This window comes from Camponotus floridanus, unplaced genomic scaffold (assembly GCF_003227725.1).
Source record: "Camponotus floridanus strain SB8 unplaced genomic scaffold, Cflo_v7.5 scaffold8, whole genome shotgun sequence".
In the NCBI taxonomy this organism is placed as follows: Eukaryota; Metazoa; Arthropoda; class Insecta; order Hymenoptera; family Formicidae; genus Camponotus; species Camponotus floridanus.
The window spans coordinates 1,239,908-1,255,337 of NW_020229849.1; the positions used below are offsets into that span (position 1 = coordinate 1,239,908).

General features: G+C 28.6%; 1 protein-coding gene across 1 annotated transcript; it reads left to right on the top strand.

Annotated features, from left to right (window-relative positions):
• The first annotated feature begins 13 nt into the window (after window positions 1–13).
• Window positions 14–15,385, top strand: LOC105250826 (cilia- and flagella-associated protein 45). Its single transcript, XM_025414228.1, has 7 exons — window positions 14–158; window positions 5,319–5,716; window positions 6,620–7,024; window positions 7,122–7,507; window positions 7,678–7,810; window positions 9,127–9,420; window positions 15,011–15,385. Exons 2-7 carry the CDS (start codon window positions 5,546–5,548, stop codon window positions 15,203–15,205), a joined length of 1,584 nt encoding a protein of 527 aa, XP_025270013.1. The 5' UTR covers window positions 14–158; window positions 5,319–5,545; the 3' UTR covers window positions 15,206–15,385.
• Window positions 15,386–15,430: the final 45 nt, after the last annotated feature.

The following is a 15,430-nucleotide window of genomic DNA, read 5'->3' on the forward strand; positions in this document are numbered from 1 at the left end:
CGCCACGTGGTACGTTACGGGGTCGTTACCGTCGATGGGGGTTCGCAGTCGTTAGTAACTCTCTCAGATCAACGATAACGGGGGGATGATGACGACAACCACTGCGCCACGATGGCATTGTAATCAGTCCGCAGCCACGCGCCGAGTCATTTGTGACGGTGAGTGGTTGCATCGTGAGATCTGCATCTTTATATGGAAACTTTGTGTGTGTGTGTGTATGTATATATATATATATATATATATATATATATATATATATATATATAAATTTGTAACGCGAGTATATTTTTTTTTGAAAATAATTATGTTTTTTTTATACCAATTGACTTTCCTCATTATATTTTGTTCATAAAAATATTAAAGCAAGACAATCAATAAAACGAATATTTTATGAAATTTTGTATAGTTTATATCAAATTAAAATATTAAATATCTCATAAACTTTAATTTTGTAACTCCAGCTTGATAACTCTTTATGCCGAATATTACGAGGAATTGTTTTGTACAAAAAAAATTATGGAAGCCCATTTAAAAAAATTAAATTGACATTTACAAAAATCATAGTTAATTCCATTTCGTAAAACAAACATTACATAAAAAGTATGCTACGAAAAATTAAAATGTCTCCTGAAATATTTATTTTTCAAAAAAAATATCTTTTACTTTTATATTTTTATAAATATAAGTATACTTATATGAAATATAATTTATGTTAAAAAAATAGATAGTTCTGTCAAAAAAAAAGAATTGACCTTAAAATATCCAAAACGCTTCCATTCTTTCAAATAAACGAGTATAGTATCTCTCTCTCTCTCTGATATCCATTTTGAAACAATTTAATCTTTATTCCTCTTTTATCATTTGTTATTCCAGAGAAAAATCTATTTATAGATCTACTTATTATTCCCCGAGAAAAATCTATTTATAGATTATATTGGGTTATCTTGTATACAAGTGTACGATTAATATATAAATAAAATATATTCAATTTTCATACTTTTTCAAAGAGAAAATTGTGTTTTTTTATAAAAGGTATTCTTTTTTTTTAATTAGATCAAATTCTTTTTTCCTCTCTTTTAAAACTTAAATTTTATTTTTCAAAATTAAATTAAATTTATACAGGGTGTATCTGAAATAATTCACTAAATTTTAGGAGCGTATTCTAGAACGGATCCATGTTCATAGGAAAAAAGTCTTATTTTGATCTCTAGAATACGCTCCTAAAGTTTAGTGCATCATTTCAGATACACCCTGTATATAAAATGCCCCTAGATATAACGATCGATCTATATCTTTATCTTTATCTCTTAAATTTTTATCTTTATCGATCTATATCTTTATCTTTATCTCTTAAATTTTGTTGTTCGAAAACTTAATTAAACTTACGCAAAACCTCTATTTCTACTTATTGATCAGATAATTATTACTTCCAATGTTAATGTATCATTTCCGAATTATTAGACTTGAGTTATTCTATATACTATATTAGCAGTTTTTGCTCGTACAATATAATATGCGAAATTACGAGAAGAAGAGAAGAAAAGGAAAAAGATAAAAGCAATAAAGAAAAAAGTAATGATTTCACATTGATGAGAAATAAATTATACATATGAAAAGAGTAAAGCATATATATATATATATATATATATATATATATATATATATATATATGCTTTACTCTTTTCATATGTATAATTTATATTCATATGTTATATATATATAACATATGAATATAATATATATATATAATATATATATATATATATATATATATATATATATATATATAATTCGAGTCTAGGCATGAATTACGTTCTCATGGTAACTGGTGGTGAAGGTCAAGTGTAAGGGTAAGAGTGCGTAGCAAGCGGACAATAAGAAATGGAGGGGTTGCAATATTGAATATCGCGATGTAGCATTTTTAATAAATATCCATCTTATTTCGTAATTACATCAAAAATATGTAATATATTTTATTGGATATTAGTATGTATATATGTCTCTAGTTTTTATCTTTCAGTAATGATAATATCAATCAAGCGCTTGCGTTTAAAAAAAAAAGTAATAATAAATGCGTTTCAAATAGTGTAAGTTACATCTGTTTTATTCGTCTTATCTAACTACCATTGCGTGGCCTTCGCTTAATTTCACTCACGCGATAAGTGTACGCATATGTATCGATAAATGTAATTTCACGTTCTGCCTGCAAAGAGTTTCCCTTTTTCTTTTCTTCTCCTTTATTCTCGTCTTTTGCATGCGTCACGCAAACCATCATCCTTATTTTATAAGCCAGAAACGATAAATTACGCACAATTTATATGCTTCTTTCTTACATAATTTCTATGTATTTGTGATCCGTAAAAGAGTTGTTTCCTTTATATTTTATGTAGACAAAGGGAGAGAGAGAGAGAGAGAGAATTATACGGAATGTTCGGAAAATAACCATACATCTACATATATACACACATACGCGCGCGGTTCACGTCCCCACGTATACACGTACATACACACACACACACACACACACACACACACACACACACACACACACACACACACATATATATATATATATATATATGCATATATTGTATATCACTACTTAATTAATAATACAAGAACATAAAATCTTGAAGCTGCTGTTAAATCAGAGACATGTGTGTGTGTGTGTTACCAGAAGTATTAAAGTTTTTTATAAAAAAATTAAATAAATTAAAGTTTGTCTGCATATTTGTGGAGATCATGTCTAACCCAGGTAGCAAGCACACGTTATTTTGACGTTCCAACTAGTCATTTTTGGTCGTATGTCGTCAAAATAACTGATTTTTTACATGACTTTATATTGACGTCTTGATATAACATTATTTTGGCGTCATTTTTCAATCATGAAGTGACGATTATTTTGTTATTAATGTACATCGATCCCATAAAAAATCTTTTAAAATTTTTTATATAACATGACTTTCGCGATCAGAACAATTGTTAACAATTGTTAAAGTAAAATTCACTGTAAAACCAGTAAATTTCACTGTAAAACCAGTAATCGTTAATTCGTTCGTTTTTACCGCTATGATCGTTATCTCTCTCGTATTTAGTTTTAGTCATGAGAATTATATGAAGTTTGCAAAGAATGACAGATAAAATTAGAAATATTACTTCGATTTAATTTCTTATACAAACTCAATAGAGAGGCTTCAGATATTAAATCGATTTTATAAGTCGGACAAATAAATTGTCTGGCTACTTAATGAAAATTATTCGTTCATTATCTATTTAAAATAACAAGTTCAATATACATGTAATATAAATAAAATAAAATTTTTAATATAATAAATATTTAGTAAATATAAATAAAATTTTTAATTTTATATATATTTATTTATATTTATATATATTTATTTATTTTTATATTTATTATATTTATATTATATTTAGGAAACAGAGAGATGAATTGTAGTTTAATATTACTGGCAATAACGAAAGAAGAACAAATTACATTTATTGTAAAGTGTGTAAATATAAATACTTCAGATAAACAAGTCGACATACGCGATTTTTTTTGGATTTTTATCCCGTCATGAATACTACTGGTGAAGGATTGTATAACTTCCTATTAGAAAAATTGTCAAATTATGAGTTGGATGTTTAAAATATTAGGGGACCAGGTTACGAAAATGGATTCAATATGCGAGGTAAAAATATTGGCCTGCAAAAGCGCATTTTAGACATCAATCCAAGAGCACTCTTTGTTCCTTGTAATGCTCATACTTTGAATTTGGTCGTAAGTGATGCGGCAAACAGTAGCGGGGAAATATTTGATTTTTTTTAAATTGTTCAGGAATTATATAACTTTTTTTCTCCTTCCACATATCGATGGAATATTTTGAAGAAACACATTACAAATTTAACACTCAAAAAGTTTTAGTGAAACAAGATGAGAAAGCAGAATTAAAGCTATAATATAAGACCATTACGCCTTAATCTGAAGAACATTCATTGACAGTTTATCTGAATTAACGAATGATCCTATCCGAGATGTAAAAACAAAAAATATGGCTCATTCACTGGCACAAAAGATATCTTCTTTCAAATTTATATGTTCTATAATCAAAGATAGATATTGTTATAAAATGCTTCAAAACCCAAAAATAAGCTTAGCCGAATTCATGCTTTAAAAAATCTCCAAAATTACATTATTAAAAAAAGAAACGATGAATGTTTCAATATGTTCATTAGTAATGCCGTTGAAATTGAGAAAATTAACGTACAACTAGAATTTCCTATAATTCGCCATATAAAAAGGCCACGTGATTTTTCTATGAAAGCAAAGCTGATTCGGTTGCAGATCCTAAACAGCACTTTAAAATATATTTTTTTTTTACCATTTCAGATCACATAAGCAATTCTCTTGATCAAAGGTTTGAATTAGTAAATGAATGTGAGTCTCCGTTTAGCTTTTTATATGGTTTTAAAAGATGGATAATGGCTCTTTAATGAAATCATGTATGGATCTCTATAAAATTCCAGTCAAATGAAAATAATGTGTTAAAAAGGGATTTAGATGGTATTCAGTTATATAATGAAATATTGTCGTACCGAGAAATTTTCCCTGACGCATCGAACAATCCCTTTCATATTTTACAAAAAATCGTAGATGTTGATTTAATACTTTGTTTTCCAAATTTTACTATTGCCCTGAGAATTTTTTTAACACTGCCAGTTTCCGTTGCATCTGACGAGAGAAGTTTCTCAAAACTAAAAATTATCTCCGATCTACGATGTCCCAGGAAAGACTAAGTCTTGCACTTATTTCTATTGAACATGAAATATCAGAAGATATAAAATAGACTTGTCAGAAATGATAGACGAATTCGCATCTCTAAAAGCTAGAATTATTTTGAAAACGTAGGTACATTTATTTTGTTATTTAATTTTAGAATATTTTAAAAGATATAAAGATTATTTGTGTTTCTGTTATTTTTTTTATAAATAATTATTAAAATAAAATACATAACACATATTTTATAAGTGAAATTATTTGTTTATTCTATATGAAGTACGAGTATTTTTGTATTTTCCCAAAATTTAATTTTAACGGACGAAAAGTGGATTTTTGCACACGGGCGGCCAAGTACCCAGGACCGGCACTGATCTCATGTAACACGATCGACCACTTGTATCCCTTGGCATAATTCCTCCTATCGAACAAACAAAGGAATGGTTACTCGTCGACAAACAGTCAACGATGATATACCGATTGCCGCGATCCTTCCTATCGGATTACTTAAGCTTCTCTCGTTTTGTCGCCGGTGTCAAAGGTCATCCGTCATCAAAGGTCGTCTTGCCCACGAAGAAAACGCCGTGAATACGTACGCAATTCTGTACATGTCGTCCGATCGTCCCCAAAGACAACAATTCGGAGTATCGGTCATCCTGATGAAGGATCGTCGTGCACGCAACGCCTTACAACTCACAATTGTCGTTTGATTGGCTTTTTTCCCTCGAGAAAACCGGTAAAGTCGATTCGATCAGACAAACGATTATCATGTCAACTAACAATAAGACTGCAGTACGAAAGACGGGATCTAGCAATTTCGAATACCATGGCGATTCGAAATTCCCACCGGGTGTGTACACAATTCAACCTCCGTCGATATGCAACCACATGCTCGATGACGAAGCGATTTACTTAAGAAGTAATGCGTATGAAGGAAAGGTAATATACATAGTCTATTTCCATCATATGCGAAATGCAGATTTTCATATATTATATATCATATACGATATATTATATTTTTGCTCAATTATAATATATATTAAGAAAAAAGTATTTTATGTATAATTTATATTTTATGTTATATATTACATATATATGTTATGTATATATATATATATATATATATATATATATATATTCCAGCAAACACCAAGTAACAGTTATATAAGTGTTAGTTGCAATTTCCCACTCAACAATATAACTGTTATATAACATGTAAATTATATAACTTGTTACTTGGTGTTTGCTGGGATATATAAAGTATTTCGGCAAAATAGCGAAATTCTACTAAAAAAAAGTTTCTTTCATTATTTTTATTTAATAATATTATTTTGCTCCATATTTTTCTGTTAATATAATAAAAAAAATTTCCCTATAAAAAAATTAATTTCGAAAGAAAATAAATTAAAAATATAAAAACTTTAGAGAGTTTTTTTATTATATTAAAATAGTAAGTAAAATACATCTTAAAAAATTACATACAAAAAAGTATATTTCTATATTTATAATAAATACAATTTGTTCAAATTTGATTTGTTGAACAATTTTTTGAAAATTTATCTAATTAAAAATAAAATATGGTCAATTTAAATGCAATCTATTTTAAATACGATCTATTTAAAATAATAAGAATTCAAATCTAAATTATTATAAAATCAAAAATAAAATGTAAAATTAATTTGTAATAGTCAAAATTTGGAGATATTAAATACATATTAAAAAAAAAATAAGACTTGTATATTTTTTGTCACAAAAAATAATATTTTATGAAAACTATTTAGTGTTTCTTTACATCTTTGTTTATTATTGCTATATGCGCTAAACAATTTAATTGAATCTCAGGTTAGAAAAATAAGGGATAAAAGCGATACGAGAAAGTATCTGATTCCTTCGAAGATGCCTACGGTCTATCCAAAGATCATGACAAAGAAAGAATATGAGGACCTGAAGGAACGCAGTCGCATGATTACAAAGGAAGAAAGATTAGCAATCGCGGAAGCTGCAGAGAAAGAGAAGGAGAAATTGGCGAAGAAAAGCATTGAGCGCAAAGAAATGATTCGCAGGATAGATATGAAGAAAAGTCGTGAAAAAGATTTGAGAACGAGGGAAGTCGAGGAGGAAGCGAGAAGACGAACGATGCACGTCCTCGAACGTGCGCACAACATGCGTATGGAGCAAGAGGAAGAAATACAAAAATGCAATCGACTTATCCTGGAAACCAAGTGCCGTGCTATTCGCGATGCCCAAGTAAATTCGTTCATACTACGATTAATTTTGAAAATATAACGATAAATATTTCTCTATAATATTTAAAATTTTCATACATTTAGCTATCTGTTTGTAGATTGCAGAAAGAAAATTGATAGAACGAGAGCTTCGCGAGGAAGAGAAACGGCTGAACAATATGATGGAAAATGAGAGGAGATGGGCGATCAAGGAAGAATTGCGGAAAGAGCAGGAAGAAACAGCCAAAAGGCTACAATTTGCAAAGTTTCTGAAGGAACAAATTCTAGAAAACGAGGAGCAACGAATTCTCGAGTTTGAGAGGAAGCAAGAGGAAAGTCGGCTTATCACTTTAAATAATATCGCGTTTCAACAAGAGGAGATTGAGAAGCTGCGTAACAAAGAAGCCGAGAACATTAAAGTGCGACAAGAACTTGCGGAGGGAAACAAACAATTGAAATATTTTAAGGCCATGGAACAAGAGGAAAATAAAATTATAGATTTAAGGTATATTTTTATTAATTTTAAAATTAATTAATATTAATCCTAAAATTAAGAGAAATACACTTTAAAATTTAAATTTTAAAATTAATTATATATTTTATTTAGAATGTTTTAAGAATATTCTTCTCTTAATTCATTATCTTTTCATTATGAAAAAATGAGTTTTTTTTTAGGATACAAAATTATCATCGACTGAAAGAGAAACAAGAAGCTGAAAAGGCGAAAGAACAAAGATCGGAAAAATTAAGAAAAGAACAAGAGAAAACCAGAGTGGCGATACAAACAATGCAAACACATGAACTTCAGGTATGGAATATCCAATTTGAAAAGTTGACAATTTTTAAAGATAAAAAATAGTTTTTTTATCTTTTTTAAATAAAAATTTTTTTCATTTCTTTTAATATTACTTTTTGTTAATATAATAAAAAAACTCCAAAAGTTTTATATTTTTTCCTCTTTTGAAAGTAATTTAAGTAAATTAGTGAGATTTTTGCGATATGTTACATTAAAAATCAAATAATTTTCAGTTAAATAGATAATAATAAATTTTGTTATATGTCTACTAATTGAAAATTATCCGAATTATATCATGTTTTTTTAATTAATTTAATTTGCATTTTCATCGCACAAATATCTATGAATTATTAAAATTACTTAAGAAAAAATTAATTTAATATAAGAATATTAAAATATAAGAACATTAGTTTTTTTTAATTATATTATAATAAAGACTAAGACACGTTTTTAAGAACTGTTTTTTAAAAACAGTTTTTATATAGATTCAAAATCTAGATTAAAAATAATAAATTTTTAAATTCAATTTTGATATTTTTGGAGATATTTAATTAAAAATATAATAATAATTACAAAATATACATAACTGTATAGTCAATTGAAATGCAATTAAAAATAATACTAGTTTAAATCTATATATTATCTAAAAAATAAAAAATTATGGAAAATTAATTCGCAATAATCAAAATATAAATATATTAAATATTTGAAAAAAAATAAATTCTTGAAAAAAGCATTTTATATTTTTTTCTATTTACATTTCTACTTGCGATATTCTTGACGATATGAGTAATATCTAAAATTCTATTAGATGTTTGTGTATATATAAAGAATTCTATATATAAAGTGCACATAGTGAAAAATCATGAATTTTTCTTAGTAATTTCTGCAATGCATCATCATTGCATTGCATATCGCTCTTTTATAATTACCTTCGTACATCCTTATATTTACTTGTTATCAAGGGTCAATGAGTGCCACGTCAGACCTCGCTGCTATCTACAATGTGCTTTCTTTCTTTTCGAAACTTCGATCCGTATTTTTTTCACTTCACTTTGATTACTTTTACTTAAAAAAATTAAGTATTATACGTTATGCTAAAAGATTAATGTTTATTGCTAATAAAATGTTAAATTTTTTTTAAACATTTCTTTGTTATTTTTTAAACATTTCTTTGTTATTTTTTAAACATTTCTTTGTTTTTTTATTCGTATATTATATGATTTTGCTTAATTAATATTTGAAAATACATATACATGATACTTATTGAAAAATATAAGTTATACATAATAACTTCGACTAGGCAAATCATAGTGATAAATTTCCAGGCACAAATTGATGAAATCAATGCAGCTCGAATTCAGGAAGAAGTAGAACGGGAATGGAGACAAAAGGAGAAGGAAGAAGCGTTGAAAAGATTAGAAGCTCAAAGAATTCTTCAAAAAGAGAGGGAAGAACAAATAAATAATAAGCGAGTAATGCGAACTATTGAGATTGAACGTGATAGGCGGGAATTCGAGAAAATCATACGTGTTCAACGAGCAGCTTTTTGTAGAGAAAAGAAAGAACTTGAGCAGAAACAACAACAAATTTTAATCCATCGCAATGAAATATTAAAGCAGGTTTGTAATTATTTTTATGTATTTACCAAAAAATTTAAGAAAAAATATGAGACTGTAATTGTAAATTCATATTTTTTTTAAAACCGTGTTTTTTTTACAATTGATTTCTCTCATTATTTTGTACATAAAAGTATTGAAGATAAGATATTCAGAAAGTGAATATTTCGCGAAATATTTCATAATTTATATCATATTATATATTAATTATATATTAATTATATATGGACTTCCGGTTCGGATACGATAGCAGAGTGCACGCAGTTTAAGTAGTGTGAATTTACATTAAAAATTTAGATATTTAGCAGTAAGAGAGGGACAGGAAAGAGAAGTAAAAGAAAGAGGAATAGATAGAATAGACATACACGAGAAGAATAAGTTAGGAAACTAATAGGTAATCTTATAAAAGGATTAATCGAGGCGGCAACAGAAAAGTGAGATTAAGAAGCTGGGCCAAGTGATTAGAGAGAACAAAGGAGATTTAGTACATAGAGGAACAGGTGGCGTCAATGACGGGAAGATCAGGTAGGAAAGCACAGACAGAGAGGACATATGTACGAAAAACATAGAAAAAATATATAAAGAGATAGGAGAATTGAGAAAGCAAATGGAACTAATGTATACAAAAATGCAAGATAATTTTGCAGAACAAATAACGACAATTAGAAAGGAGCTAATTGAAGAAAGAATGACAAAAAAAGAAGAAAGAGAAAGAAACGACAAAATGTGGAAGGAAGAAAAAAAACAGTTGGAGTGGAGGATAGCAGAACTGGAGTGGATAAATGAGAAGAGAGAAAGAGAAAATCGCAAGAAAAATGTAGTGATTAAAGGAGTAAGATAGGAGACAGGATAAATCGAATAGGAAGTGAATAAATTTATTAAGGAAAACTTAGATGTAAAAGTAGCGGCGAAGAAAGTATATAAATTAAAAATTAAGGAGAATAAAGAGATTGTAGTTACGGAATTAGATAGCTGGGACTAAAACAGAGAAGTAATGAGCAAGAAGAAGAATTTGAAGACAGGAATCTGGATAGAAGATGATCTAACGAAGGAGGAAAGGGAGATATAGAAGCAACTAAGAGAGAAGGCAAAGGAAGAAAGGACAAAAGGAAAGAAAGTAAAAGTAGGATATATGAAAATATTTATTGAAGACTGTGTATATATATATGGAATGAAAAGGACAGAAGACTAGAAGAGAAATCTAGAAAAAATTGAGAAGAGGAAGGAGAAGAGACGGTGAAGGAGGGCTTAAAAATCTATTTTTGGAACATAGCTGGGATAATAAATAAATACGACGAGACTTGGGAATATCTGGACAATTTTGATATAATAGGATTAACAGAGACTTGGATAGAAGAAGAAGAGTGGAAGAAAATAAAAGATAAAATGTCAAATAAATTTAATTGGATCTGCATATCGGCAAGAAAGGAGAACAAGAAAGGAAGAGGAGGAATTATCACAGCTACAAAGAAAGGTTTGAAAGAGGTAATTACAAGAAAATTAAGCCAGCAAGTAGTAGAAATAAAAATGTTATATAATGGAAATAGATGGAATATAATTACGGTATATAGTCAAAATATAAAAGAAACAATGGAAACAATAACGGAATATATACAAGAAGAAAAGAAGAACATTTGGTAATAGGAGATTATAATGCAAGAGGGGGACCAATAAGAGAAGATAAGGAAAAAGAAAAAAGGGAGAATCTAGAAACTCAAGAGACAAGGTGATAAATAGAAAAGAAAGGGTATTAATCAGTAAGATAGAAGAAAGGGAATGGACAATTTTAAATGGAAGTTACAATAATGAAAGAGGATGGACTTACCCAGTCAGCAAAGTCTGTTCAAACAGATTTTGTCCATTTCTGCTACAAATTTTTGTCGACAGTAAGATTGTAGATTGTATAAAAAATTTGTTATATTAAATTATGATAACAGAATGTCAGCAGAAATGTTACAAAACCTGCTGATATAATTTGATAGCAGAAACTGAACAGGATTTGTTTAAAATTATATTATAGCAGATTGATGACAGAAATCGAGCAAGATCTGTGCAACACAGTTTGATATCAGATTGGTTGCAGAAATCGAACAAAATCTGAGTAATGCAATTTGATGTCAGATTGTTGACAGAAATCGAACAAAAGTTATATAAAATTATTATAGAAGATTGACGACAAAAACAGAGCAGGACCTGCGCAAAATAGTTTGATGTCAGATTGGGTGTGTTTCGAGGTCACATCGCTACAGTAGCGCTATTGTAGCGCTACATAAGCGTGTTTCACGTTATTAAAGCGCTATAGTACCTAAACAGCACACATGTCCAAAAAACATCTAAAAGACGATTTAAAAACGTCTTCTAGAAAGTCCTCTAGACATCTTTAAGACATCTTTTGGCCTTTTTATGCTGTCTGGGTAGCGCTATAAAAGTACGTTTCAGGACTTTCTGCTACAATTGTAGCGGTCGCCATTTTTTTCTGCTACAATTGTAGCAAAAAAGCTGAAGCGCTACTGTAGCGATGCGACCCCGAAACACACCCATTGATTGCAGAAACCAAGCAGGATCTGCGGAATGAAATTTGATATCAAAATTCTCAGCAGATATCGAGTAGAGCCTGCTGATATAACTGACAGCAGATTGATGGCAGAAATTTAACAGGATCTGTGCGACGCAATTTGACAACAGATTGTCGGCAGAAACGGAGCAGGATCTGCGCAATGAAATTTGATTTCAAATTATCGGCAGAAATCGAGTAAAACTTTCAGATATAACTGATGGCAAATTGATAGCAGAAATTTAATAGGATCTGTGAGGCGCAATCTGAGCAAAGTAATAACAAAAATCGAACAGGATCTGCGCACACAATCTCTGATAGCAAATTGACGATAGAAACGGAACAAGGTTTGCATGATTCGATAGTTCCTTCACTTACCGCTATGTGAGCTGTACTTTCTCGTAATCTAATTTCTCGTAACCTAACCTAACCTAATTTCTGTCAGAAATATATATAAAGAAGAAGAAGTTACAGAAATAAAGTATTTAGGATACATAATGCAAAAGAACAGAGGAACAGAAAAATGTCATTGAAAGATTTAAGAGAGCAATGATTGCTATGAAAAAGACGTGGAGTATAGGAGAAAGAATATTCGGAAATGATTTATACAGAGGAGAGAGAAAATGTTTGATGCGCTAGTAAGCAGTGTGGCATTATATGGAGCGGAAATGTGGGGATGGAAGAATGAAACGAGACAGAATTAAAGGAAAATATGTGAAATGGATGTTAGGCTTAGACAGAAGAACATCGAATTATATACTAATAGAAGAAACAAAAATGATAGAAATAAGAATAGAAGCAACTAGAAGAGCAATCATCATGAGGAGAAAGTAAGGAATTCTAGAAAGAAATTAGTCGTCGAATGTAGAAAAGATTTATAAAAAGTAAAAACGAAGAAAGAAGAAGAAAAATGGGAAGCGGCAAGAGGAGATCTACTAAAAAGGATAGGAATAGATAAAGAAGAAATAAAGTGTGGGAGAGAGAGAGAGAGGAAACCAGGAGATAGTTAATATAGTATTGACAAAGATTTGGAAGAAAGAAGAAGAAGGAAGACGGAAGAAAATCAAGAAATCAAAATACAACAATCCTAACAGCACATGATATCATCCGAATATTCTATACTCATACTATAAATATACGTTACAGATGTAATATACTGAGAATGATCCCATAACATCTCTTGTTGTATATTATTTTTCATTTATTCTCAGAATATACTTTGAATACTTCGTATTAATATATTCTTTCTCGTACATTTTCAGGATATTCTATAATATTGCATGTGTTTCCTCATTTTGCCGCTACGCGCGCTATCAAATTCGTACTTAATTTTTGGTGAAATAGAAATAAAGGACTGGTACTAACATGAGTTCCAAAGTTTCTTCTGTTTTCTTTTTAGTCAGTTTAATTTATAATAAATTGACTTAATTTAAAATTTGTTTAGTAGTTTAGTTGTTCTGGATTTCTGGTTGGGATTCAGAATATTAAAAAGATTATTTGAAATTAAAATGAGAAATAATGTGTGCGTTTACGGCATTTATCAAAAGTATTTATATTACATGTATGAATTATACTACAAGATATTCTCAGTATTTACTATTAACCAAAATAGGCAGACATTAGAGCAGTCTTAGTATATACTTAATATATCATAGTATGTATCTTGAATGTTCTGAGAATATATGCATTATACTTTTGCGATATTCTTCGAACATTCTCAGTATCTACATGAGCTGTTAGGGAACATATATGAAGATATAATAACGGAAGATTTACCAAAGTATCTACAAGAAAAAATGAAAAAAAAAGAACAGGAGTTTAATAACAAGATACAGATGTGGAAATGAACTAAGAGAAGGTCAATATTAGAGAGAGATAGAAGAAAGGATATGCAGAGTATGTGGTCGAGGAGAGGAGAACCTAATCCATGTGTTAAAAGAATGTGAGGCAACAAGGATAACATACAAAATGAAGATTTTCTAAGCGTGGAAGACAGAAGATTGGAAATAATGAAGATAGAACGAGAAAGGAAAAAGCAAATAGAAGAAAAGACAAAAGCGCAAAAAGGAGTTCAAACTAAAGAGAAGCAGGCGAAAGTTTGAGACTGAAATATATAAAATATATAAAGTGATGTAAAATTAAGAGTTAAAAAATTAAAAGTTAAATGACTTTAAATTTTTAGGTTTTTAAGTTTTTAAAGTTTGCAAGATTTTAAGTTTTAGAGCTTTTGAGTTTTCAAGTTTTTAGGTTTTAAGTTTTAGAATTTTTGAATTTTTTTTTTTAAGATTTTGAGTTTTCAAGTTTTTAGATTTTTATGTTTTAGTTTTAGTTTTACGTTCTAAAATTTTAAAAGTAAGATTTTAAAAGTTAAAGTTAAAGAAAAGTTTAAGTTTCATGATTTCAAGATTTTAAAGAATTAAAGAGTTAAAGATACAAAGGAATAAAGACTGAGTTTAGAATTTATAGTTTAATAAGTGAACATAAAATAAAATAAAATAAAATGAGTATAAATATAAATATATATATTGTAAAGATTGATGTATTGAACAGGAAGTCTATCTTAAGCCGAAAGACAAGGATTAATGGATAATAAATAAAAATATTAATTAATTAATTAAAATAATAATATTAATTATATATCATATTAATTATATAAAATTATAATAATTAATAATGATGTAAATAATAATGTAAAAGTATGCCAAATTAAGGTACAAAATATCATAAACTATATTCAGTTTTCGATGTCCTATTCTTATAACTTTTTATGCTGAATATTGCGAGAAATCAATTTATATAAACAAATTAGAGTGATTCTATTTATAAAAATCTATTATATTTATAAATATGACTTTGAAATAACATTAGGATTTTCATGTAGGGTCAAATCAATGGCATAAACTTTGTTTTCTTCAAAATCACTAAAATTTTAAACAAAACATTTTTCCATAGAAGTCTTGATTTTCAAGAAATATCAATATAAGATAAGCCATCCTATATAACAAATATGTATTATTGATTTGTTATCTTGTTGAATAGGTAAATGAGAAGGAACGAGAACGTATCGCTGAGCGACAAAAGATGTTTATAGAAGGTCTAACAATCCGCGCAGAAACAGCGATGCATAAAAAGAAATTACAAGATGTAATGGAACGAAAGTGCCAAGAAATGAAAGAGAACAAAGTACCAGATATTTACATTAATGAAGTAAAACGAATGATCGAAAATATTTAGAAATTATGAATTATTCCATCAGATTTTGAAAAGTAAATATTACTTTTACCCATTTTTCAAGAAAATAAATATGCAGCATATCACTATGTATTTGATATGTATGTATGGATGCCTACACAAAACTATGTACATGATTACATAAGAAAAAATATAGATTACATTAAAATAAAAAAATCCTTATCATGATTGTGAAATTTTTTACATGAATATACATAATTGATCTCA